This window comes from Mustela lutreola, chromosome 2, assembly GCF_030435805.1.
Source record: "Mustela lutreola isolate mMusLut2 chromosome 2, mMusLut2.pri, whole genome shotgun sequence".
Taxonomy (NCBI): domain Eukaryota; kingdom Metazoa; phylum Chordata; class Mammalia; order Carnivora; family Mustelidae; genus Mustela; species Mustela lutreola.
The window spans coordinates 16,176,219-16,203,957 of record NC_081291.1 but is presented as its reverse complement, the minus strand read 5'-3'; the positions used below and the strand labels follow the sequence as shown (position 1 = coordinate 16,203,957).

Genomic DNA, 27,739 nt, shown 5'->3' with positions numbered 1-27,739 from the left:
AGTTCCATGCCACTGCTCCATCCAGAACCCCAAAAGGTCTTCACTGACACACATACTAGTAGCCAACCACCACTAGGTGGCACCAAACCACAGCCCAAACCCACAGAGAACACCAGGAGTGGAGGCGACTGGCTTAGATTATGTCACTCATTAACCCTCCAACAATGCCACCTTGCAGGGGAGGCACTTTAAGGACCGCATTATGCAAAAGCTAAATCCCTCAGGCACACTTGCCCACCGTGGCTATGAACTGGGATTTGAACCCAGCTCTCTGGCTAGAAGTCAGCACTCTTCCTATCACGTGATACCCTCTTTGTCCCCCAAGAACTCTCAGACTCAGGGTAGGGGGAGAAGGGGGATTTCCTGGCCTTCCCCATGAAGCACCTGCTGGGTTGGTTAAAACACAGACTGCTGAGCCCCATCCCCGGGGACCCTTGTAGGTTGGGAAGGGCCTGAGACCCTGTCCCTCCCACATGATGCTCAAGGGTCTGGTCCAGGGACCACACTAAGATAGACAATGCCTCAGGCCAGTCTCTGAACCAGCATTTCCACTTGCCAAGATTTGTCTTGGTCAAACAGAAGTGTGAAGATCTGGACCATCCCTGAACAACAAGCAACCAACAGAATGGCGAGGGGGATGGCAGGTCGGTGCCCCGTCTTCATAATTCAGCCTCAGAATCATCCCACTTCTGGCAGGGGAATTCCTCACACCAGGAAACACGTAGTGATGTGCACCCCAAAAATATACCAAAAAACCGTTTTCCCGGAGCTTTAGAGCAGTCAAAGGTGCTCTTTATTTTCCAATCGCAACAAGTTTAGGAAATATTGACTAATAAATGCACAGACTCGTCAAAAGGCCACTTCCTATTTATGGTGGATATTTTATATTTGCCTTTGGGGACCCCTTCAGTTGAAAAGAACACTCTGGATGAAGCCAGTCTACCCCCATGAAGGAAAGGGTGGCCACAGTCACAGAGGTCACCAAGAGAAGTCGGCCACGTAACCTGACAAATAAAACTAAACAGGCCATTCTCGCCGTTCTCCCCTCCCTCCAGAAATAGGAACGACTTGTCCCTTCTGGAAAAGTAATCGGCCCTGAGCTGGAAGACTTCATCACAAATTTCAGTGTCTAAAATGCCTCCCTGGAAAGTAAAAAGGGAAGGTTTCCCTGGCCACAAGAGGAGTTCCTGAAAAAAGGAAGTAAAAATGAGCAACTGTTTAGATTTTGTTGTTACTGTACTGTCCCAAGAGGGTAACTTCTACCAGCGTTGTCCACTGCTTACCAATCATACGTGGCTATTCGTATGTAAATCCAAGTTAATAAAAATCTTTAAAATGTGGGGTGCCTGGGGACTCAGTGGGTTAAGCCTCTGCCTTCGGCTCAGGTCATGATCCCAGGGTCCTGGGATCAAGCCCCGCATGGGGCTCCCTGCTCAACGGAGAGCCTGCTTCTCCCTCTTCCTGTGCTGCACCCCTGCTTGTACTCTCCCTTGGTCTGTCAAATAAATAAATAAAATCTTTAAAAAAATTAAAAAACGGTTAGAATTCAGTTCAAGTACTTGAACAAGAACATTTCAAAGTACCCCACGGCCACTTGTGATAGAGAGCAGCTAGGCACTGTTTGCTTTATTGCACAGAATTCTACCTGATCTACCTCTTCAGCTTCCTCCAGAAGAGGTTAACTCTTAAAATGAACTAATACGGGCGCCTGGGTGGCTCAGTGGGTTAAGCCGCTGCCTTCGGCTCAGGTCATGATCTCAGGGTCCTGGGATCGAGTCCCGCATCGGGCTCTCTGCTCAGCAGGGAACCTGCTTCCTCCTCTCTCTCTCTCTGCCTGCCTCTCTGCCTACTTGTGATCTCTCTCTCTGTCAAATAAAAAAATATATATATTAAAAAAAAATGAACTAATACAAACCGACAGGAAAACCAACCAAATTGGCTCCGTGAGAATGAAACAGTGCACCTGGATTTCCCCAGACTGGGGCAGCCTCAGCGGACTGAGGAACAAGGTGGAAGATAGAAAGTAGAAAAGCAACGAGGGCTGCATCCTGGGCTTTGCCACTTCACAGAAATGAGAGGTTGGCCAGTCACCTGACCCTGTGGGTTCCTTGGTAGAGGATGTCGTGGAGAAGACAAAACTGGGGGGGTTCCAGTGGGGAGTCCAATGTGGTGTTGGCTCTTATTAATTGTTAGCCTAAGTCACGGCTGCCAGGATCCTGTCAATGACCTTTGTGTCCTACCTGAGCTAAAAATCTCATCCGCTCCCACCTCCTTCTCCCCAAACCCTCCAGGTCACTCCTTCCCTCTCAGTTTATCTGTGGTAAAGGGCTGGGTTTTTGTTTTTGTTTTTCAGCTCCATCAGCCAGACTTATTTTCTTGGAAACTAAAATATTTTGAAAAACAAAACATAAAATCTAAGCAGCAGTCTACTCTCTCAAACTACGAATGTTGCTTAACGGTCTCAGTTTCTAGGCTTCTCTCCTTACTGGCCAGCACCGTCGGGGATGACACCACGAGAAGCCCCACTCCAAACTCCAGTTCTCTTCTCACTGGCTGCCCCCAGGTCTTTGTACATACGTTCAGTTTTACAAACCCACTATCTTTTGGTTTTCCATTCCTACTACTCCAGGCCATTATCACCTGGATCCAAGAAGAGAACGCTGCACAGAGATAAAAATCCTGGAGATCTGCTGAGAGTCTCCCTGCGTGTCCTGCAGGGCTTGGATCAACTCGTGCCTGTGAAGAGACTAATGAAGCCCAGGGGGAAAAGTCATCCACAAGGGCTGAAAATAGTGCCTATTCCCACCAGTCAGAGCGGGAAAACTCATAATCCACAGGGTTCCACTCAAGAAGGTTCTACCCTGAGTGAAGGATAATTGGCCCGGGATGGAGCTCTGCTGTGAAAAGATCACCATCTCCAAATAACTTAGCTGCCTCCTGGGACAAAGCTCAAGAAGATTTAAAGGAATACAAAGATATCCAGGACTCAGCGAAATGAAATCACAATGCCTGGCAGCTAATCGAAGATTACCAGGCATGCAAAAAGGCAGGAAGAGAGGATCCATAATGAAGAAAATAGTCAACCTAGGGAAATCAAGCCAGATGTGACACAAAGCTTAGAATCAGTAGGAAAAGAGATCCAAGTTATTGCTACTGTATGCCATATATCTAAGACAATAGAGGAAGATCTTTAAAAATGCCCAAGGGGCTGGTGTCAACGACTAGAGTATCAGAAAAGAAGAATACGCTGGATGGGAATGGGAGACTGCACACTGCAGGATAAAAGGCTAATAGATTTAAAGGCATCATAATAAAAACTGGCCACACCATGGCCAAAATGAAACAGAGAGGAAAAGAGTTTTAAGCATAAAGAGAACATACGGTAGTTGTGAGGCAGCTTCAGTGAGCTAAGATTTAATTTAAGGGGTGATTTGTTAAATGTAACAAAGAAGCAACAAAAGGGGTAACAAAGCCCCTGGGCGGTGGAGGGGTGGGGGGAGGGGTGAAGGAAGGGTGTAGCAAAAAAAAAAAGTGAAGAAATAGTGGCCAGAAATGTTTCAGATTTGACAAAGGTTATAAACTCACACATCCAGAAAGCTCCACACACCCTAATCACAGGAAACATAAAAAGGGTCCCAAGTGATATCATAATCAAATGTCTCAAAATCAACGATAGAAAACTTAACAGCAGCCCGAGGAAAAGGACACGTTACCTACAGAGAAACAGAGATAAAGAGGACATGAGATTTCTGATGGAAAACAATGGAACTACATCTTTAAAGAAGTGAAAGAAAAAACTGAAAAAACTGTCTAGAATTCTCTAGCTCCACAAAAATATCCTTTATTCTTTTTTAAAAAGATTTATTTAGGGACACGTGGGTGGCTCAGTTGGTTAAGCATCTGCCTTTGGCTCGTGTCATGATCCCTGGGGTCCTGGGACTGAGTCCCAAATCTGGCTCCTTGCTCAGCAGGGAACCTGCTTCTCCCTCTGCCTGCCGCTCCCCCTGCAGTATGCTCGCTCGCACGCACGTGCTCTATGATAAATAAAAATATTTTTGGAAAAAGAAAAATCTTTAAAATAAATAAATAAATAAAAATTTAAAAGACTTATTTATTTATTTGAGAGAGACAGCATACAAGGGAGGCGGAAGGGTCGAGGGAGGGAAGGGAGAGAAACTCTCAAGCAGATTCTGCACTGAGCAGGGAGCCCACATGGGGCTCAATCCCATGACCCACGGGATCATGACCTGAGCTGAAACCAAGGGTAAGATGAATTCAGACATATAAAAGCTGAAAGGATTCATCACCAGCAGATCTGCATTATAAAAAAAGGTTGAGGAAGGCCTTTAAGCAGAAGGAAAATGGTACCAGATGAAAATCTGGATCTAAACCAAGAAATGAAGACAACAGAAATTGCAATTGCCTGGGTAAATGAGATTTTTTGTCTTATTAGTTAAATCTCTTTAAAAGATAATTGACTAGAGGGCGCCTGGGTGGCTCAGTGGGTTAAGCCTCTGCCTTTGGCTCAGGTCATGATCCCAGGGTCCTAGGATCGAGTCCCACATTGGGCTCTCTGCTCAGCAGGGAGCCTGCTTCCCCTCTCTCTCTCTCTCTCTCTCTGCCTGCCTCTCTGCCTACTTGTGATCTTTCTCTCTCTGTCAAATAAATAAATAAAATCTTAAAAAAAAAAAAAAGATAATTAACTAGAGCAATGGAAACAAACTGAGAGACCAGAAACAAACCCTAACATTTAGGGTTAATTAATTTTCAACACATTTGCCCAGACAGTCCAATGGAGAAATACTAGTCTTTTCAACAAATGCTGCTGGGAAAACTTCAAATCCATGTGCGAAAGAAATTGGACCTCTACGCCAAACTGTATAAAAACCCACTTGGGGCTCCTGGGAGGCTCAGTGGGTTAAAGCTTCTGCCTTAGGCTCAGGTCATGATCTCAGGGTCCTGGGATCGAGCCCCACATTGGGCTCTCTGCTCAACAGGGAGCATGGTTCCCCTTCTCTCTCTGCCTGCCTCTCTGCCTACTTGTGATCTCTGTCTGTCAAATAAATAAATAAAATCTTTTAAAAAAATCCACTCAAAATGGATCAAAGACCTCAACTTAAGAGCTAAGACTATAACATTCAGAAGAAAATACAGGCGTTAGACTTCGTGACCTTGGGTTGGCAATGTTTTCTTTTCTCTCTCCTTTTTTTTTAAGATTTTGTTTATTTATTTGATGGAGCAAGAGAGCACAGCAGGGGAAGCACAGGCAGAGGCAGAGGGAGAAGTAGGCTCCCCGCTGAGCAGAGAGCCTGATGCGGGGCTCAATCCCAGGACCCTGGGGTCATGACCCGTGTCAAAAGCAGTCACTTAATCAACTGAGCCACCCAGGTGCCCCTGGCAATGTTTTCTTATACAAAGTACCCAAAACACAAGAAATAAAAGAAAAAAAAATAGATAAATCAGACTGCATCAAAATTTAATAATAGTAACATCAGGAAAGTGAAATGAGAGAAAATATTTGCAAGAGACTCATATGTAAAAAATATAAAAAATGTATTAAAACTCAATAATAAGAAGAGTTCAAAAACCCAATAAAAAATGGGCAAAGGATCTGAATACACATTTCTCCAAATAAGACGTGCAAAGAAGCCCACGAAAGGAGGGTCAACATCATTAGTCATCAGGAAAATGCAAACCAAAACCACATTGAGATTCAACTTCACACCCACTAGGATGGTCAGAACCAAAAGGTCAGATAACACGAGCGTTGGCAAGGATGTGGGATCCTGACAGCCTCACACACAGCTGGTAGGAATGTAAAATGCTGTGGCCACTTTGCAAAACAGTTTCTCAAAAACTCAAACACAGAGCTACCGTGTGGCCCAGTCATTCTACTCAGATACATACACAAAGAGATGAAAACGTGTGTCCACACAAAAACATATCCAGGTGACCCCTGAATGACATGAGTTGGAAATCCACATATAACTTTGGACTCCCCCCAAAATTAACTACTGACAGCCTACTGTTGACCTTCTGAAAGGCTTACCAATAACTAAATAGTCGATGAACAAGTATTTTGTATTTTATATGTGTTATTTACTATATTCAAACAACAAAGGAAGCGACAGAAAAGAATGTTAAGAAAATCCTAAGAAAGAGGTCCCTGGGTGGCTCAGTGGGCTAAAGCCTCTGCCTTCGGCTCAGGTCATGATCCCAGGGTCCTGGGATGGAGCCCCGCATCAGGCTCTCTGCTCAACAGGGAGCCTACTTCCCCCTCTCTCTCTACCTGTCTCTCTGTCTACTTGTGATCTCTATCTGGTAAATAAATAAAAATCTTTAAAAATTAAAAAATTAAAAAAAGAAAATCCTAAGGAAGACCCGTTCCCACTATGGTACTGTCAAAAATCCACATAAAAGTAGACCTTGTAGTTCAAACCTGCATTGCTCAAGGAGTGAAGGTACAATGTTCACAGCAGCATTATTTGTAACAGCCAGAAAGTTAGAAAAAAGTGCCTATCAACTGACAGATGGATAGATGATATGGGGTATATCCAGACAATGGAATATTATTCAGCCATAAAAAGACCCACGTTCTAATATGTGCTCCAACATGGGCAAACCAGGGGCGCCTTACACTAACTGAAAGGAGCCAGTTAGCACAGACCACACAGTATTGGGTTCCATTTCTACAAAACCTCCAGAATAGCAAATCTATGGGAGTAGAAAGCAGATCAGGGGTTGCTTAGGGCTGCAGAAGAGGGGAAGAATGGGGGTGAGGGCTAAAGGGTACATATGGGGAATGCCCAGCAGTACCCACAAAGTATGAAGGGCAGCAGGGGGTAAGTCAAGATCAATGCAACACTGGCCATGTAGGGGCAGACACAGACCTCTGCAAGCGGCTTCAATTTAACCATAGCTTCGGACACCACAAGATGGGTGAGCGATCAAGGTGTCTATGAGACCAGAGATCAGAGGAGCCCCAAGAGAGACCTCGAGGGAGGACAGCACCTCGGAAGGTGGTATTCGCCTCGGTGGACATGAAGGGTGAGGGGGACAGGCACTGGTAGGGGCGGGGGGTGTCCCGGAAGGCCAGGGGACTCTGCAGGAGGGCGGGTGGAGGAGAGAGTGGCAGGACAGGAGATAGGCAAGGGGCTGGAACTGGTTTAAGGACTGGGACCAGAGAGCCAGGGTGCGGGCCCCCCAAAGGTGATCCTTGAAAACCCGGCCTCCGTGCGTTCTCAGAGCAGAGTCTGGGAGCCCATGTGGTAGGGGTTCTCTTCCCCCTTTTAACAACGGGCAGGAAAGTCGTGCTGGCATTGAGTCACCAAGTCAACAGGCTCTTAGGCAGCATCTGGCTTTGAAGGCAGTGGAGGCACGAAGAAGAAAGCGTAGGATCTGCTTCTCAAGGGAACGGGCGGGGAAGCTGAGTGAGCACACGACAGGGACGTCCCAGGCACCGCGTACAGGCACGGCACACGCTCTTTGGTCTTGTTTCAGTACTGGGTCCCGGGGAAGCTTCTCCCGTGTGTATTTTTTTTTACAACGTGATCCTATTGCCTTTGTGATGTCTAAAGCATGAAAATAGTAAATGTCACTGACCATTCCTTCTTCATAAGTGAACTTTGGTTCAGGAACGAGATGCCTTCCCTGTACTGTGCAACGTGCTGGCCTCTAGCCACGTGTGGTTATTTACATTTAAAGTTCTTTTTTTTTTTTTTTTAAAGATTGCATTTGTTTGAGAGAGAGAGTGAGTGGGGGTGGGGGGAGAGAGCAGACACCCCATTGAGCAGGGAGTCCAATGTCATGCTCGATCCCATGAGCCTGAAGATCATGCCCTGAGACGAAGGCAGATGCTTCACTGATAGAGCCACCCAGGGGCCCCTACATTTAAGCTTTAATTAAAATGAAATACGACATTCAATTCCTCGGTCTCACTAGCCACGTTTCAAGTGCTCAAAAACCACGTGTGGCCACAGACTGCTTCGAGTCTGGAGTTTGGGAAACGGGGAGCCGGAGGCCAAGGGAAGGCTGAGGCGGGGCGGGGCGGGGAGACAGATCCCCAGGGGCGCTCATCACGCACGTGCACGCAGGCCTCTCCTCCACGGATTTCAGGAATCGGGGTCCGTGCGGCTGCAGCCTGGGGGTCTGGGTGGTTGGGGGCTCCTTGTGACTGTGACCGATCTCCAGCAAAGGGTGAGAACCACCAGTGTGAGCAAAAACACACACAGCGGGGCCACCTGGACCCCAGTCCCCCACGCACCAGCCATCAACGGCTCCGAAACGCCACTTCCTCTTGTGTAAACAAGCGTGGTCGGTTAAGGCAAATGAGGGGCCTCGAGAAGACAGAGCAGTGGCTACCAGCAGGGGCTCGGATTCCAGCCCATGTCAGGGGCAGAGAAGCCCCATGGGATACGGGATGGAAACTGTGGGCGCAAAAGAAATCGTCAGTGAGAGGACCTGAGGGAGAGAGGAAGTAGGGAGGGAGAGTCGTGCAGAAGGAAGGGGAAAGGCCTGTGGGAGTCAGGGGTCTGTGGGGGACCAGAACGGGGAGGGTGCGTGTGTGCCTTTGTACACTCATGCGTGTATGTGTGTGTGTGCGCATGTGCGAGTGTGTGTACATGAGTGCGTGAATGTGCGTGTGCGTGGTGGGAGGGTCAGCTTTTTGGTTTTATTTGGGCCTTTGACTGATTGGGCAAGGATCACCCACATTAGGGAGGAAAACCTGCTTGACTCAGTCTACCCGTCGTTACTCTCATCTGGAAACTTCCTGCCAGACACACTCAGAACAATGTGTGACCTAAAGCACGGGCACGTCTGGCCCAGTCAAGCCAACACACTAAATCCACCAACCACCCCAGGACCAGAGGTGAGGACAGAAATTGAAGAGAATGTTTGGGAGACAGAACACTTAAGAGAGAAACGAAGTGATACTCTTAGCAAGAGAGCCAGAGAGGCCCAAGGAGCATCAGTGATTCCAGAATGTTCAGAACTTACTCCCTAAACCCAGGATTCTAGCGTGGAGTACCTGGCACCTGGTATGGTGTCTCCATGCCGATGACAGTGTAGTGACCCCCGCATCCAGAGTGCCCTCCGTCCTCATGAGTTGAGGAGACAGGGGACACACGGGGTACCACCAGGTAACACTCTGGGTCTGGGAGTCCCAAAGGAAGACAATGCAGATTTCTACCCCAAACCACGCATGTGCGCTATCGGGCACCTAAAATGCTAGGGTAATTCACCCTGGAGTCTCCCTCGACCGTACAGCGCTCCAATATCCCAGACCTCGCCACTGTCAAAGGCACGAAGGATCTGATGCCTTCCCATGGTCCCCCAACGGTCACAGCCTCTGACCGGACCAACACCCTGAGCTGGGAAACCCGCTTGGGCCCCAGTACAGGTGTCCCCAGCAGAACTGGGTTCGCTAGCGACAAACGCAATAGACCCTCTGACCCCACGCCGAGTCAAGGTCGCCCCTCTGCCCTCTCCTGACCCCCACGGCCCTTTGTCCCGGCTCGGCTCGTCTCTTTCTGTTGCTTCCTGATTTCTTCCCCGCCCACGGGCTTCCTTTAGGACGTGCCCACTCTTCCTTTCTCACATTCTTGATCCCTGGCTTTTCCCTTAGATCCAGCTGACTCACTTGGCTTACCCATAACTGCTGAATGTGACAAGAAACATGGGCATGACTCAATGGCTCAGAAATGCAGGCATCGGAGCCTTTAATCCCCATCTGTGCCGTGGGTTCACCCGGCTGCGGATGGGGTCCCCTCTCCCCTAACCCAAACCCCCGGCATCTCTCCTGCACTCGCAACCAGAAAGTCTAGGAAACCCAGCCTTGGCCATCACACAGCCCTGGGACTAGATGCCGGGGGACAGAGCCAGCTTGCTTCCTCTGGCACACGTTCCCTCCAAGTGGAGATCATCTAACACAGGGGCAGAAGCAAAATACACTCCCAGGCCTCTGTCTGCAACTCAGCAAACGGAGGCTGCTAAGAATGCTTGAGTCCCTGGACGTCCCAGGACCGGTTCGCCAGCGCCCAGGGGTGCAGGGCTCAGCGTGGGGTCCGCCGACAGGAAGCTAGGAAGCACATCTATGAACCACTGATAAATGTTGTGATGACTGGTTTAAGGAAGCAGGAGGGCCAAGAGCTAAAGGAAGACCTCCCTAGTGCCAGAGCCACTATTTCAGACTCTGTGAGTATTTTCATATGCTGGCAGACAAAGTAATATACAAAGTCCCCCCCTCCAAAAAAAAAAAAAAGGTAAACATGATCTCGGGGGCAGTATTTAGACTTTGCAAGGAAAACAAAACAGAAAGGCGCCTGGGTGGCTCAGCCGGTGAAGCATCTGCCTTCGGCTCAGGTCATGATCTCAGGGTCCTGGGATCGAGTCCCGCATCAGGCTCTCTGTTCACTGGGGAGCCTGCTTCTCCCTCTCCCTCTGCTGCTCCCCTCCACTCATGCTATTTGTCACTCTCTTTCTCACATGAATAAATAAAACCTTAAAAATAAAACCAGTTGACAAAAATCCCCCGACTTCAGAACCTGCTGGATATGATGGGGTGTCAGTCACCAACCACCGACTTACTCAAGAACCTCTCTTCCACCAAGTTGGGCTTAATTCTCATTGTTTCCTTTCCTTGAAGTAATGAAATGGTACTTTTTTAGAGCTCTAGATGCAGGCTTTTCGGTAACTCAGACAGACTTTGGCCTGACTGGGTCTAAAGGGGTGAGATTTCAGGACGAGATCCATTCATGATCTCTAATGGCGCAGTGTGTGGTTTTGGGGAGGTGGATGGGCAACCGCGTACACTCCTCATCTCACGGTACGTTTTCCCGGAGGCTCAGCTGGCACATCACAGCACACCTCCAGCGACACTGAAAACCACCCATCCTGGCCGTGACTCGTACATCCCAGCACCGTCCCGAGTGAAACCCTCTGGTCATCTGTGGCCTCTCCCTGAGCTCAGACCTGTATTGGCACAATTTCCATCTGCTCCGACCTGCCTGCCCCCCCATCCCACGCCCAGGCCCCAGTTCTTGTGCTCTGTGGGCTTCAGGGCAGGAGGGCACAAGGAGTCTCCTATCTGCTCCATCATTTCCAGCTCATAGAGACAAAAAAAAAATCACAGCAACCATGAACGTAGACATGGCAAACAGGTTTCACCTGGACTTCAGGATGGAAGTTATTCGGTCTTCACAAAATGAACAAAATCTGACATTTTGCAGGGCACCTGAGTGGTTCTGTGGGTTAAAGCCTCTGTCTTTGGCTCAGGTCATGATCCTGGGGTCCTGGGATCAAGCCCCGAATCGTGCTCTCTGCTCAGCAGGGAGCCTACTTCCTCCTCTCTCTCTGCCTGCCTCTCTGTCTACCTGTGATCTCTGAGTGTCAAATAAATAAATAAAATCTTAAAAAAAAAAATCTGACATTTTGGACCCAAAACTGCTGAAAGCAAGGACACGGAGCCTTGCCTTCCCTCCCCTTCATGGTCTGTTCTAGAAGGTGCTGAGGTGGGCCCCCCTTGACCCACACCTTCTTCCTCCTCACTACCCCTCTCTCAGCCACAACTGGGCGCCAGCATCTCCTCAGGCCAGTGGACACGCGGCGTCTGCCACGGAGCGTGGCCGCGGCCAAGGTCGAGCCTGCTCTCTGTGCTGACCCTCCTTCTGCTCCACACTGTGCCAATGGCTTCCCGAGGGCCCCAGTTGACAGCACTGCCACTTGGGGTGGGCAGGAGCAGCGGGGGTCAGGGGAGATAAGGGAGACATACCCCACACACACATCCCCATGGCAACCACACACACTGGCCGTCCGCAGAACCGTGGAGAAAGGCGGGACTTTAACAAACCACATGAATACCCCCCCACGCCGCGCCCACATTCCTCCCGGGAAGAACACCACAGAGACAATTCAGCAGAGGGAAGAGAGGGTCCAGAGGCACGAAGACATCCGGGCAGGGAAGCGGGCTGCATGTAACCACTGGAAACCCCACGTGAGCCACATGCCCCAAACCCGTGGCACGAGGCCGCCGATGCCTCTGTAACGGCTCAGATCGTCCTTCTGGAGGCCGTGGAGGTGTGGGTGAGTTCACGGCAGGTTTACGTCAGAAAGGACGGAACAGCACTGTGATCCCAGCTTGGAGAACTGCATATCTGCTTGGACAAAACCTGCCAGGTAAAACGTCCAGGTAAAAACACCTGTGCCAGGGCGCCTGGGTGACTCAGTTTAGGTTAAGCAATGGCCTTTGGCTCAGGTCATGATCCCGGGAGTACCAGGATCGAATCCTGCATCGGGCTCCGGGCCCGACCTTCTGCTCTCTCACGCTCTCTCTCAAATAAATAAATAAAATCTTAAAAAAAAAAAAAAAAAAAAAAAGCAAAACACACCTGTGCTGGGTCTCTCCCCCTACTCTTCTCCCTGTGCTCTGTCCTGTGGCTTCTTGTCGGGGTGGGAGTGAGGCAGCAGGGAAACACAGGTGTCTGTGTTGGGGAGCCCTCCGCAGTGCCCCGGAGAACTCGCACCATCCACTGAGGCGTGGGTTTGTCTGAGGGGCGGAACCCCTCGCCGTCCTCCCGGGACACAGCGGGTGGGAGGCTGCAGGCAGGCTCCGGATCAGCATCGTCCATGGGCGCCCGCGGCTCCCCGGGAGCTGTCCCAGGCCAGACAGTCTCTCATCAGCCTCCCCCCAGCACAGCCCTGCACCTCGCGGCGCTGGCGGCTGGCATCCCGTGACTCCCACCCCCACCGGAGTCTTCTGGACCCTTTTGTTTCAGTGTCCTCCTCCTCAATGTGTGGGACAAGGACCCAGGGGAGCTAGCTGGGTGCCCCTCTGGGGTATCCTCGGCAGGACCCCGACACTCTGTTTTCATAAAGCATCAGTAACAGCCGGGGAGTGGGTACATAGGTACAGAATTCTATTTCCACGGCAGACAGCGGGGTAAGCTAGATCATTTTCCTAACGAAACAGGAAAGGAGAAATCACACACACCTATATGCTCACTAACAGACACACTCACAGACCAGAAAAACGGGGCTGTGCGAAGCTAATTAGATCCAGGAGCCTTGGATTCGGGTGCCAGCGCCATCGCGAGGTCTTCGATCTTAAGAAATTCTCTTCTCCTCTCTGGACCCCCACTTTTTTTTTTTCCTTCTGCCAACAAAGGAGGGAACAGGCCCAGCCCCAGCCGTGCCGTCTGCACGGCGCCAGTGTTCACAGAGACACACTTGAGGACCTGCCGGGCCAGGATGTGGAAGGCCCAGGGGCCTCCTTCTGCTGAAAGGAATCGCAGGGCAGTAAGAAGCCAATGGAACAAAAGTAAATTACTTCTAGCACCCAACAGAAGCTGCTCAGACACCTACCGGCGTCTCCAAGTGCTCCCCACAAGTGCAGAGGAAGGTATGTGCTTACCCACGACAGGAGCGGTGCAGGCCCCTTGGGGAACAGGAGTGTGCAGCATTGCCCCTGGGATGAAATGTCTGTCCTTATTCCTACAGCAGCTCTGTTCTAGGGCCCAGCCTGCTGGCACGAAGTCTCAGAGAGTGTGGTTCACACTACGTGACAACACTGGGGCATGCCGAGCTCAAGACAAAGCCATTTCTTCCACTAGGAGAACAGGGAAGGCTTCTTGGAAGAGGCAGCCTTTGAGCTGGGCCCTAATGGCTGGACAGAACTTAAACGTATGAAGCAAGTGGGGAGAGCAGATCCTGTGGGACAGTGTGATCGGAGATACAGAGGCAGAAGAGAAAGTTCAGTTTGTGACAAATTATAGGAAGCATTACGACAGAAACCAGAACACGAGGGCCTTAGAGGCTAGACCCAGAAAAATCCCCAACCAGCTGTGTTTTCCTTAAGTGTCTGTGTTGGTCATCATTTGAAGAAAAATTCAACCCATTATGGAAATGCATGTTAGTCCTGTCCCGACAGACTCAGCAGTGCCCGTCCCCCACTAGCCCTGAAAAACTTTCTTAGTTCAACTGGCAATTGTTTGAGATGAAAACCAGCTTCTACTTAATATTTTCTTTTCCCCTGGAAAACAGCAAATATTGAGAAACAGTTACAGGAGCCAAAACGGAAAGATCATTTTCTAGGAAGAGGAAGGATCGCAACTCTTATACAGTTAAGACTCAGACTACACTGTCTGCTTTAGTCACTGTGTGTATGCGGGGTAGAGATGCCCACAGGTGTGTGTGTTCACAGGCCCAGACACCCCTGCAGTGGACACACACGGGCTTTCACGCACACACTCGTACCTCACACGCACGGAGCGGCCTCTAGATCAGAGCAGGGTCACAGAGTGCTAACAGGACCCGTCTCCCATGGGGCGGGTTGGCTGGTCCCATGGTGGGAGAGGTAACTGACAACAGGGCAGACGGCGGGGAATCCCAACACTTCCCCCACTTGAGACCTCTGATAATCATTACAAACCTGACGTTTTTTTTTTTTTTTTAAGTTTTGTTTTTTTTTTTAAATAAACATATAATGTATTATTAGCCCCAGGGTACAGGTCTGTGAATCTCCGGGTTTACACACTTCACAGCACTCACCATATCACATACCTTCCCCAATGTCCATAACCCCACCACCCTCCCCCAATCCCCCGACCCCCAGCAACCCTCAGTTAGTTTTGTGAGATTAAGAGTCTCTTATGGTTTGTCTCCCTCCCGATTCCATCTTGTTTCATTTATTCTTTTCCTACCTCCCAAACCCCGCAGGTTGCATTTCCACTTCCTCATATTAGGGAGATCATATGATAGTTGTCTTTCTCCGACTGACTTATTTCACTAAGCATCATACCCTCTAGTTCCATCCACGTCGTCGCAAACGGCAAGATTTCATTTCAAACCTGACGTTCTTACAGCTTGCTTTGAACCCACTCAACTCATTACCAAGGTCGGCCCTCGGGGGCCTGGCACTCAGGGCCTGTCCCCTTCCTCGAATGGGCCCTGGTCTGGGGCTGTAAATGACACCAGCCTGCCCGGCGTGGGACTGTGGAAGGCCCGGGTCAAGCGTCTCCAGGAAGGATGCTCGTCCCTGTCCCCCCTTTCCCGGGCCCCACGCTCCCTGTCCCCCCACCAACGCCCCCCCCCCACACTTACTGCAGGCTGCGCAGGTGAAACACGCGTCATGGTAGAGGTTCCCCATGGCCTGGCAGGCCTGGCCGGCCCCGAACACGCCTTTGCTGCACTTCACGCAGGCTCCTGAAAGGCAAGAACATGCCGTTGAGTCGGGGGGTGGGGGGTGTAAACCGAGTCATTAAAAAAGCCAATGAACAAAGTGAGATGTCTCCCCCCCCCCCCATAACCAGCCTATCACCGAACCCCGTGGATTACTCCTTTGAAATCGATCTCTCTCTCTCCATCAGCTTTTCAACTGCAGGAAAGAGCTTCAGGCCCCAGCCCCGCTCCCTCACCCCCCTGCTGTCCTCTACGCCAGCGTAACAGTCAGAAAGTCTCTGCTCTGTCACCCTACTTCCCAGCCCAAAGCCTTTCAAAGACTCCCACCGTTCATCAGATGATGTCCAACCCACCACACCACGATCCTAATAGCCAAGCACAAAGGTCAGGCGATTTCAACAACATTGTTTCCTTCAGTTCTCCTTGGGAACCAATGAAGGTGACTATCCTGATACAAAAGTATCAGGCCCCCAACCCCAGGTCTGTCAGAATGCAAAGCCAATGCTCTTTCCTGCCCCTCACCTCCAAACAAGCTCCCCCTGGGCCCCTGAGCTTAACCTTTGCTCACAGGCTCCCTGGCCAGGTGCCCTACACCCACCTGTTGTCCCTTCAAGACCCCAGGCCCCCCTACTGCGCTGCCCTCCAGCTCTGAAGACAACATGAGGAGACAGGCTCTAATCTTCAGCTTCCCACCCAACTCCTTTCCCACGTGGCAGGAGTTAGCCTGGTACCTTCTCTGCGCATCAGCTCTCAATTTGGAAAAAGAGGTTCATTCCACTGCCCTGCATGTTCCCAGGAGCGGCCATCAAGGGCGCTCTGCAAACGACCAGCTTCCAGAATGGGTTGCCTCCGCCCCAGACGGCAAAGCGGAGGTCCGGCTCTTGGACTTGAACGCCACAGTCCACTGGCTACATGACTGGAGTAGAGGGAGAAACATCACAGTGACAGAAACACTGTGTGAGATTAAAAAAAAAAAAAAAAAATTCGGGGAATAAATATACCAAAATAGAAAGAATGGTTTCTTGAGGTTCTAAAATTATGGTTGGTTTTACTTCTTTGCATGTTCTCTATTAAAAAAAAAAAAAAGTTCTTGGAAGAGCAGGCGTGACTTTATTTATTTATTTATTTATTTATTTTTTATTTATTTTTTTTTAAAGATTTTATTTATTTATTTGACAGAGAGAAATCACAAGTAGGCAGAGAGGCAGGCAGAGAGAGAGAGAGGAGGAAGCAGACTCCCTGCTGAGCAGTGAGCCCGATGCGGGACTCGATCCCAGGACCCTGAGATCATGACCTGAGCCGAAGGCAGCGGCTTAACCACTGAGCCACCCAGGCGCCCCAGGCGTGACTTTATAGCTAACAAAAGTCTAGTGTCAAAAAAGCATCTGAATGTAACATTAAGATTTTTTTTTTAAGATTTTATTTATTTATTTGACAGACAGAGATCACAAGTAGGCGGGGAGGCAGGCAGAGAGAGGAGGAAGCAGGCTCCCTGCTGAGCAGAGAGCCCAATGTGGGCTCGATTCCAGGACCCTGAGATCATGACCTGAGCCGAAGGCAGAGGCTTTAACCCCCTGAGCCACCCAGGAACCCCTAACATTAAGATTTTCGAACACACACACATATGCGCACACCCAGGGTCCAGCGGCCAATGAGCTTGAGTTCTTGGTCAGCAGGAGCTCGGGCACCCTCTTTGAAATCTGGGTCAGGCTGGTCTCCGGCTGCAAATCCCCAGGCTTCTGCCTACAGGGTAGGAAGCCCCACGTTTCAGAGTTCTATTGATTCAAGGTCACGGACTGCGTCTCCCTCAAGGAGGTCCAAGCTAACACCCGTTTTGTGCAATGCACCCACAGCGACCACACCAGCCTCGCAGAGGGCACACCAAGCCACGAACCCTCCGTTCGCTTCATCAGTGCTCCCAGGGGAAGCGAGTGAGGGTGCCTGCAGGAGGAGTGGGGTATCAGCCTGGAAACCAAGCTGTCTCGGGAAATCGTTTATGGAAAGCTCTAGAGGGCACAAGCAGTAGTTCCTGTCAGTTCTTCTGTTTCGGCATTTTATTATGAGATGTTCAAACAAGCAGAGAGGTTGGAAGAAAAAACAGCCATACGCACCCCCCCACCCATTCTACAATCGTGAACAATCCACTATCAATCAATCCAACAACTCCTCTTAGTTTTGATGCATTTTTTAAAAAAAGATTTTATTTATTTATTTGTCAGAGAGAGAGAGAGAGAGCACATAAGTGGGCAGAGTGGTAGACAGAGGCAGAGAAGCAGAGAAGCAGGCTCCCTGCTGAGCAAGGAGCCAGATGCAGGACTTGATCCCAGGACCCTGAGATCATGACCTGAGCCAAAGGCAGTGGCTTAACTGACTGAGCCACCCAGGTGCCTCAGTTTTGATGCATTTTTTAAAATCAAGGTGAAGGCAGCAGTCCACCTCATCCCTAAGCACGTCAGCCTGTAAATCATTAAGAGTTTATTATTCGCTTACAATTATTTTTTTATTTTTTAAAGATTTTATTTATTTGAGAGGGACAGAGATAATGAGACAGAGCATGAGTGGGGAGGAGGGGGAGAAGCAGGCTTCCCTCTGAGCAGGGAGCCTGACACGGGGCTGGATCCCAGGACCCTGAGATCATGACCTGAGCCAGAGGCAGACGCTTAACTGACTGAGCCATCCAGGTTCCTCTACTATTATTTTTTCAGGATAAAATCCATGAACAGTGAAATGCACAAATGATGTCTACCATCTGATGGGTTTGGACAGACGACCTAGGAAATGCAAAAACAGAGCAAGAAAGAATATTTCCAGCACCCTAGCAAATTCCCCAGTGCCCTCACCTTCCGTTTTCAACACATGTGATAATGAAGGAAAACACTGTCTCCAAAAACATCCATCTCAGGCACTGGCAAGGTACTCACTAGACCATCCTGAGATCCATGTCCAAAAACACCCATTCCAAGCCCCTAGACTGGCCTGACTCCAGATCCCCACAACAGTCAACAAAGCTCTCTTTGGGCAGTAACCAAAGTACAAAGGAGACCATCCCCAGACTGGACAGGATGTCCAAGAAAGAGAATTCTAATTCTGCCCGGGAATAGGCAACGAAACCACCCCCGAGGCAATTATCACCTCTTCCCTGTCGATCACTGTGGCCTCTTGGCTAACGATGTGAGATGTGAGCAGCAGAGACCAGAGGGGCCCGGAGACCCCGCGGGGTGGGCAGCCCTTTCACCTGTCCACAGGGTGGGTGTGGGAAGAGGGCCAGCCTTCTAGACGGGGCCCCAAAGAGGAAAGGCCCGATGCATCTCGGAGTCCGTGGGATGCTGCCAACTCACCACGAGGACGTGGACTCCTGTTGGTTGGGTCTGGGGAGTAAAGTCAGACCCCTCTCCCGTTCCCACTCGGAAAGCGAGTGGCAGGACGACAGCATCACCAAGGGGACAAGGACAAGTGCACGGGCCTCTCGGGGTTTCCCGTGTCTTTATCGCGGTTCCACAGGCCTTCCTCCCCACCCCCCCACCCCCAGAGGCTTCTCCTCTGGTTTCCTCTCCACCTGAGGGGCTCTGACCTACTGGCTTTTGCCTCCCCCTGCCCCGACTCTGACTCCTGCAGCCCACGTCCTCCAGGCTGCTGACCCCCTTTCCCGCCTCTCCGACCACCCAGCACGGGCACAAAGCGAGGAAGGAAGCCGCTGGTGCTCTCAGCCGTCGGTCACGCAGCGAGGAAGAGCCCGTGAGAAGCCAAGTAGGTGGGAAGGTATTTCATCCCTGGGCCTTGTGGTACATGCACAGGAAGGTACTAAACAGGCAGGAAATAGGTCTAGTCTTCCTTTGGTTGGAAAAAATGAAAAAAAAAAAAAAAGGAAATGTCATATTCTAGGGAATAACGTACCTACCCAACTTCATGATGGGAGTTTCCATCCAGTGAAGGACTTGTTGGATAAACGCGTTTTATTCACAATCTAGAAAGGCCCTGTAACTGACAGACACACAGCCAGTAGGTCTGGGAGACGGAATTCGAGCCCAGGTTCCAACCTAAAGGTCCTGTTCTTCCTATTGGGTTGGCAGCTGTGGTGATTCCCACCACACTCTGGGGGTGTCCTTTCTCACATTCAATACACTCCCTGCTTGCGGATTTGAACCTAAGCCCAGCCCTGCCCCAGAGCGCCCACCAACCACCCCAGCCCACCTCCCCTTCTGCCCTGTTCCCAGCACACAGCGCTGTCTTCCCACCTGGGACCCCAGCCACGGGGCTTTCCCCCACACAGACCCTCACTCGGCCCCTCCTGCCCTCCCAGCCCACAAAGGCTTCTCTGTCACTCGCTCGGAACCAGGCTCCCTCTAGATTGGCGGGGACGGTGAGCGATGTGACTGCCCTCGGGGAACGGTCACCCAAGGATGTGGGAAACTAGAATCTGCCCCCTGTAATAGGAGCGCTGACCAGTGTCACCGGCAGACCTGCCCTGGGAGTTCACTAAGTGCCCAGGGCTCATGACCTAAGAAATATATCCACTGGTCTCTGTCCCCAGTTCCTTCTAGTACTTGGTCTTTGACCCCAGTTCCTGACACAGAGCTCCTAAATCCCTTGGAATTTCCTGGTGATGGGAGCATCCCGGATGGGGGCTGGTTGCTGGGAAGACCAAGCCATGATTCGAAGCTTAGAACTTCCTCCCCCACCCCCATCCTTCCCAGAGGGGAGAACGGCTGGAAAGCAAGTTAATGATCCATCATGTCTACATGAAGCTGCCAGAAAAATCCCCAAAGCATGGGGTTTGGACAGCTTCTGGGATGGCCCATGCGTCCACGTGCCGGGAGAGTGCCCATCCCCTTACTCCACAGGGCAGAAGCTCCCACGCTTGGGACCCTCCCAGACCTCACCCCATGCACCCCTGCTTCCTGCTGGTTCTTCTGTATCCTTTAGCACACACCTTATTATAAAATAATGATTTTATATTTCCCTGTTTCCCTGAGTTCCGTGAGCTGTTCTAGTGATGGTTGAGCTCGAGGAGGAAACCATGGGGACTTGTGATGGCAGCTGCCATGACGGCAGTTTTGTGGGATAGAGCCCTGGTCTGCGAGGGCTGTGCCACCCACGGGTCAAGAGAGTCAGAACTGAATGGGGTCTCGGGACAGCCCACTGGTGGCGGTAGGAAAGCCTGCACATCTGGTGTCAGGGCACCATGAGTATGAGTAGTAGCAGGTCCGGGAAAGAGAAGACAGAGTCCTCGCAAGGCAGGGCTCAGCAAGAAGGCTACTCAACCCCTTCGCTTTCATGTGGCCCCTTAGCTGTAGGATTTTAGAGAAATGCCCAACAGCGGAAAAGAAGAAAAATGTCATCCATGTTACTCTTATCATCTGAGCTCACAAACCAGGAAGAAAGTAAGGGGAAGAAGGAATTACATGTTTAGAAGAGAGGGACATGCATTTCTCTCCCCTGCAGTTAGACCCACTGCCTGAAATCTATTCTCCAAACCATAGCCAGCATGACCTCTTGGAAAACAGCTTTAAGGAGATATAAGTCACATAGGGTAAACATCACACATTTAAAGTGTACAGTTTGGGGACGCCTGGGTGGCTCAGTCAGTTGAGCCTCTGCCTTCGGCTCAGGTCATGATCTCAGGATCCTGGGATCGAAGTCCCTGCATCAGGCTCCCTGCTCGATGGGAAGTCTGCTTCTCCCTCGCCCCCTGCCCCTCCCCCTGCCTGTGCCCATTCGCTCTCCGACAAACAAATAAAATCTAATTAAAAAGTTTAAAAGAATAAAGTGTACAATTTGATAACTTTGACAGCTCTAGAAACCTACGAAGTCACTGCCACACTCAGGACAGTGAACACACCCGCCATCCCCCAAGATTCTCCCCCACTGTGTGCCTTTTGCACATCCTCCTGCCTCCATTCCTCAGGCAACCACTGATCTGCTTTCTGGGATCACAGACGGGTCTGTGTTTTCTAGAGGTTATATAAATATGCACGCTCTTCGGTCCGGCTTCTTCTTGCTGCACGTAGGAAGTGTTCATTCCTTGCCATGGCTGCGTAGTGTCCCGTGTCTGTCCAAACACATCACAACGCGTTTTTCTGCTGCCCTGTGGATGGACGGCTGAGATGTTTCCAGGGTGGGACCGTGACAAGTAAACGCAGCAACTCACGCACAAGGGTGCATACAGAAATGTGTTTCCTTTCTTCTCGGGGCAAGACCTAGGGGCTGAACGGCTGGGTCTTACAGTAAGTATACGTTTAACTTTCTAAGAAGATGCCCAACTGATTCCCGGAGAAATTCAACATCGTACAGCCCCGCCGGCAGTTTACCAGACTTCTAATTTCTCCGCATCCTTCCCAGCGCTTGGAAGGACAGTCTGTTTAATTTTATCCATTCTACGAGGGCCACAGTGACATCTCCTTGGGATTTTAATTTTCTTTTTCCAGTGACGAACGATGTTATGGCCTGAGCAACTTCTCATGTGTTGATTTACTGTCTCTATCGTCTCTAGGGAAGGGAAGGGGCTGTTCAGATCTTTTGTCTGTTTTTTTTTTTTTTTTTTTTGGTTAAGCTATGAGAATTACTTTTATTCTTTTAAAAGATGTATTTATTTAAAGGGGGGAGGGGCAGAGGGAGAGGAAGAGAGAGAGTCTCGAGCAGACTCCATGTTGAGCACAGAGACAGACGCGGGGCTCGATCCCATGACCCTGAGATCACAACCTGAGCTGAAATCAGGAATCGGACACCCAGCTGATGGAGCCACCCAGGCACCCTGAGAATTACTTTTGTAACAAGGATACAAGTGCTTTTCTCAGATGCATGCTTTGTAAAGAATTTGCTAGAGTCCTACTCACTCCAGCTGCTTTATCTCCTCGGACTGTCAGCTGCATCTGAACACAACAGGAGTCGAGCGGGCTCTGCCTCAACTTCCCTGTGTCACAGCCTGGACTCTGTCTCAAGGCAGCACATGGCAGCCAACCACGGGGCCTGCCTCACTTGCTTCCTGTCTCTCAAAAATCACCATTCTGTGTTGACTGATGTCCAGTGTCCTGAGAACCTTTGGTCTAAACACTTGGTCTGGTTTTGGTTCGTTGGTGGTTTTTTTTTTTTTTTGGGTCGTCTCAGGAAGGAGGTTATCCAGCCCTGTGACTCTATCTTTAGAATGGTGGAGCACAATTTAGATGTGTTTCTTCCTTTAATAACAGACCCACAGAACATCATTATCATCACTTCACAGGCAAAGAAACAGATGTTCAATGATTAAAAAGAATGCCCAAAGTCGGGATAAGTAGACACTGGGTCCTCTCTAGTCCACACACTGCATTTATTTATTTTTTCAAAAGATTTATTTATTTATTAGACAGAGCAAGAGAGCACAAGTAGGAGGAGCAGTAGCAGGAGAGGAAGAAGCAGGCAGGCTCCCCGCTGAGCAGGGAGCCTGATGCGGGGCTTGATCCCAGGACCCTGAGATCATGACCTGAGCCGAAGGCAGACGCTTAACCCACTGAGCCTCCCAGGTGTCCCCACACACTGCATTTATAAGAGGGATTAAAAGAGTAAAGAGTAAAGAGGCAGAAAAGGTCCAAGGGCTCCAAGTTTCATGTTTTCACATGTTGGGGCACCAGCAAATCCACAAATAAAGCTCGCTGGGCGGGGGGGAAGGGGGACAAGCACAGCCCTTTCTTGGCTGCAACTCTGAGGCAGAGGCCAAACCCACCCCTCCCGACCAGAGACGCGGCCTGGGGTCCTGGGCACGATGAGACCTCAGCAGAAAATGTACCTGTGCCCGGGGCCTCTGCTTCCCAGGATGACTGCAGGAGCTTGGGGAACTGGGGCGGGGGCGGGGGTTAGGGGCAGGTGAGGGCGGGTGTTTTGAAAGATCTTTGGACTTGGTGGGGACTTCTTTCTACCATGACATTTATCATTTTGGTTGGCTTCCTTCTGGCACTTCCATTAACAGAAATGATTTGTCAGAACCGTTTGAAGATCACATTAAAACTGAGCAGAAGAGGGGGCACCTGGGTGGCTCAGTGGGTTAAGCCTCTGCCTCCGGCTCAGGTCATGATCTCAGGGTCCTGGGATCGAGTCCCGCATCAGGCTCTCTGCTCAGCGGCAAGCCTGCTTCCCCTTCTCTCTCTGCCTGTCTCTCTGGCTACTTGTGATCTCTCTCTCTGTCAAATAAAAAAAAACAAAACTGAGCAGAAGGGAGTGATTTCCTGTATATTCCTGCCCCCTCCATGTGCACTGCCTCCCCCCGCCATCAGCATCCCCCACCAGAGGGCTACATGTGTTCCAACGGATGAACCCACATTCACACACCATCACCCAGAGTCAGAGTCCGTAACTTACATGAGCTGCTAAACACCCAGTGGGTTTGCACAAATGTGTCTGACCCGTCTCCATCATCACAACAGCACACGGAAAGTTTCACTGCCCTCAAAATCCTCCGTGCTCCCCCCCGCTCATCCCTCCCTCCCTCCCCCAACCCCTGGCAACTGCTAATCTTCTTAGTGTCTCCATCGTTTTGCCTTTTCCAGAACGTCATGGAAGTGGCATCGTACGGTACGTGGCCTTTTCGGATTGACATGCCTTGCTCGGTAATATGCATTTAAGGTCCCCCCACGTCTTGTCACAGCTGGATGGCTCATTCCTCTTGAGCGGCGCTGGGTAAGACGACACTGTCTGGAGAGACCACCGTTTATGTGTCCGTTCCCCTCCTGAAGGACATCTGGCTTGCTCCAAGCTTGGGCAATTACGAAGAAAGCTGCTATAAATACATTGGTGCAGACGTGTTTTCAGTTCTTCTGGATAAACACCACAGCGCGACATTGCCGGGATGTATGGGAAGAGTATGTTGCATTTTGAAAAGAAAAAAAAAAAAAACTGTCCAAATGCCTTCCAAAGTGGCCATCTGGGATTCTTTTAAAAATCATAATATTCCCACAGGAAAGGGCAAGGACTAGGGACACTTTCCTGTTTTAAATGATGTACGGCGGGACGCCGAGAGCCACCAGGGACTGTTTGAGTGCCTCGTCCACCTGTCTTTCATGGCTTGTGGCCCAGGTGGGTCTCACGGTTTATGTCTCCTCTTACCTAACAGGACGATGAGCTCGAGGAGGGCGGAGACCCGGTAGCTTCTGGCTCTGGCAGCCCCACAGACCGAAGGAACACAGGGGAGGTCCCGGACAAGGACTGGATGCATCCGAAAGGCAGAGTCCAGGGAGGGGAGGGTGGTGCAGGTTGGGGAAAAGGTAAGAAAGCCAGAGGCAGGTGCACAGCTAGGATGATCAATGTGGCTGCAAGGAGCCAGCTGGGCTGGACACGAGGAAACTCCCGATGGGGCCCCTGGGACATGGGAGGCGACAGGAAGTACAGTCCTGAACGAGGAGGTGTGTGTGGCGCTGGAGAGGAAGGACAGGGAAAGACAGACACACATCCCGTCATGCACCGCAGGCAGCAGGCCAGACTCATGGGGGGACCCTCCCCAGGGTTTGCAGGAGGGGCCAGGTTTCCTGCTGGGAGAGTCTCCGGAGTCCGTGGAGGACCCCTGTGGCTCACACCTCCTGGGGCTGCTTCCAGGCAGAACCTCCTGGAAGACAGAGCCCCTACCTTAACCCTTGACGGGCTCCTTCAAGGTTGATCCCTGTCATCCAGGAGGCTGGGGGAAGAGGGAGAGGCACGGCCTCTGGCACTGGTCCAGAGCTTTCTTTGGTCTTCCAGGTGCTAAGAAGAAATACTGGGTACCAGGCGGAACACAACTAACACGGATGGTCATGTCCTGAAGAAGCCAGAACAGGGAGAACGGGCCTTAATAGAGGAGCTTTTCAATTCACCGGAAGCGGACAAAAAGCCAGGAACTGGACATTTGATGATTACTGTTCCTACCACGGCCTGCTAAGGGCCCGGTGATGGACAGCTCATGTCACCTCTCTGTGCAGAGCTGTGGTTCGCAAAGTGCTTTAGAGAGAAAGAAACTTTTCTCAAATCAATCAATCAGTCAATCAGTGAAACCTCAAATCCATAGAACAGAGGAAAGGTAAAGCTCTCTGGCCTCAGTGGGACTGAACCGGCTCTCACTATGGCCCCGAGCATTCCCCACCCCCACCCCCCCACCCCCGCACCCTCCCAAGCTCCAGGAAAACTACTGGAGAACCAGTAACACAGTATTACTGATCAAATGCAGACACACCTCGCCGGGGCCATGTTCCACGTGAAATCAGTTATCCCAAATTGGGATTAAACGATCTCCCAGGCACCCAGAGCCAAAAAGCAACTTTGGGTTAAGGTCACAGCCCCTTCCCCACTCCCTTGCAAAGGCTGGATTGACGAACAGGGAGGCCAGAAAGCAGCCTCAGCGTGAAGCTTGGAGACGAAAGGACTCCTGCCTCCTTCCCGCGGATGGCTGGGCAGCCAACCCTGCAGCCCTCCTTTGGCCAAACACACAGCCAACCCGGGTGACGACCCAGGGGGTACCTCTGGTTGGTATGATAAGGTTTGAAATAAGAAGGCTCCATCAGACTAGCCCACGGGGCCCTGCAACCTTCCCCGGCCTCCACCCCCCTAACCCCAGCTCTGGTTTGGGCCTTGCCCCATCCCGGTGCCTGCTCTTCTCTCCATGAGGAGGGTGGCCGCCCCCACCCCACAGTGGCCACCCCAGGGCATCCTCTCTACTCCGCCCCGACACCACACACCACATGGGATCGCACATCCAGGACCCCCCTACTGTGCCGCAAAGGGATCAAGGCAGGGGTCAGGGCAGGCAGTCAAGCTTGGGAGTTGGCTGGGAGGGGGCAGTCTCCGTGGGGCACAGGTGAACGAGTTATTCTGGCCACAGGTTGAACAAGGTTTTTCCTTGGCCGAAGGCTGCAGCCTGTGGACCCTGGTGGCTCTGGGAGTCAACAGGTTCTGCAAAAGGGGCCAAGCGTTCGGGGCAGAGCTGGACCAATGACCCCAGCAAGAGTCTTCCTCCTGGCTCCACGGAAGTTCACAACCCCCACCCCCGGAGGCCGTGGGTGCTGGGCCCCCTGACCCCCCACCATGCCGATGGTCATTCTCCACCACCACCTCCAGAGACTCTGGTTCCAGTCTGGGGATGCGGCCAGTGCACCTCAGATGGATCTAAGGGGCAGCCAAGGTCAAGAGCTGTGGGTGTAGATAACACAACCAGCATCCTCCTACCTGCACCCGGGGCCTTCCTTGCCTCTGCCCTCTCTCCCATGCACCTGAAGCTCCAGCGCCAAGGGGAGAACCTCTCCCCAAGCCACAAAGGAAGTATTTAAGGCCATTCTGGGTTACGGGGTCATTACGCCAGCCTGCTTTCTTCACTCTGAAAGCTGCTCGAAACCAATGATGGCTTCACTTCATCGCGGTGGGGAAGGAAGTTTCCGCCTCAATTTCCTAATCCCTGCAGGCTAGAAGCTTGCCTTGCCACGCTGCCCATGGGTTCCAGGCGGCCCCAGGGCACTCCCGTTCTTGGGCCTCAATCCTTCCCTGCCCTCCACTCCCCACAGGAACACAGAGTTCAAGGGGCCCCTGAGCAGGCCCTGCACCCCCGCCCGGCTCGGCAGCACCCCGCCCTGCGCCTCTAGGCTCCCCCTCCTCCGTCCTTCCCCCACTGCCGGTCTCCACCCCCCACCACTGGCACCCTTCCCAGATCCGATCAGCCGAGGAAACAGTCTTCCCCCTTGCCAGGAGCCACGTGCAACATGGGATACCACACGTCACTGGCCCTCAGGCAAAGACGAGGAACAATGACAGTGTCACGGAGGTGCAGCTCGCGGAGCTGGTGCAAGCCTAAATGTGGACAAGGCTTCGGGACAGCAGTGTGGCACCATGTGGCAAAAGCCCTAAAAAACTTTCACACCACCTAACCCAGTAATTTTTTTTTTAAGAATTTATTTATTTATTTGACAGACAAAGATCACAAGTAAGCAGAGAGGCAGGCAGATAGAGAGAGAGAGAGGAGGAAGCAGGCTCCCCACTGAGCAGAGAGCCTGATTAGGGGCTTGATCCCAGGACCCTGAGATCATGACCTGAGCTGAAGGCAGAGGCTTAACCCACTGAGCCACCCAGGCACCCCATGACCCAGTAATTTAACAGGATTTTTCCTAAGCAAAAAAATCAAAGATGCGGCCCCAAATGGGTACGCACAGAGGCAGTGAGTAGATTGGCGCCTGCCTAGGACTGGGGGAGAAGAAGCAGGGAGCGTCTGCCAGTGGGGGAGGTCTCGCTTTTGGGGGGTGAGAAAGATATTCTAAAATCACATACTGGGCCGGGGAGCACCTGGGTGACTCAGCCTGCTAAGTGTCTGCCTTCAGCTCAAGTCACGATCTCAGTGTTCTGAGGTCGAGCCCTACAATAGTCTCTCTGCTCTGCAAGGAGTCAGCTTCCCCCCTGCCTCTGTGATCTTTCTTGCTCGCTCTCTCTCAAAGTAAATAAATAAAATCTTTAGAAATAAATAATAAAACATTTTTATAGACATATACAGGATATACATATATACATGTACAGTATACATTTGGCGGCTACACCACCAAATTGTATACTCTCAAAGGATGGGCTATGGTGTGTGCATTACCTCTCAACA

The 27,739-nt window shown here is 51.1% G+C and overlaps 1 protein-coding gene across 1 annotated transcript in view; it reads right to left on the bottom strand.

Moving 5' to 3' along the window:
- LIMD1 (LIM domain containing 1) overlaps nucleotides 1-27,739 on the bottom strand; it is a 64,230-nt gene that overhangs the window by 20,045 nt on the left and 16,446 nt on the right. The window contains exon 2 of the mRNA XM_059160677.1: nucleotides 15,097-15,198. Within this exon, the coding sequence (XP_059016660.1) occupies nucleotides 15,097-15,198 (102 nt within the window). The remainder of the gene's footprint in view (nucleotides 1-15,096; nucleotides 15,199-27,739) is intronic.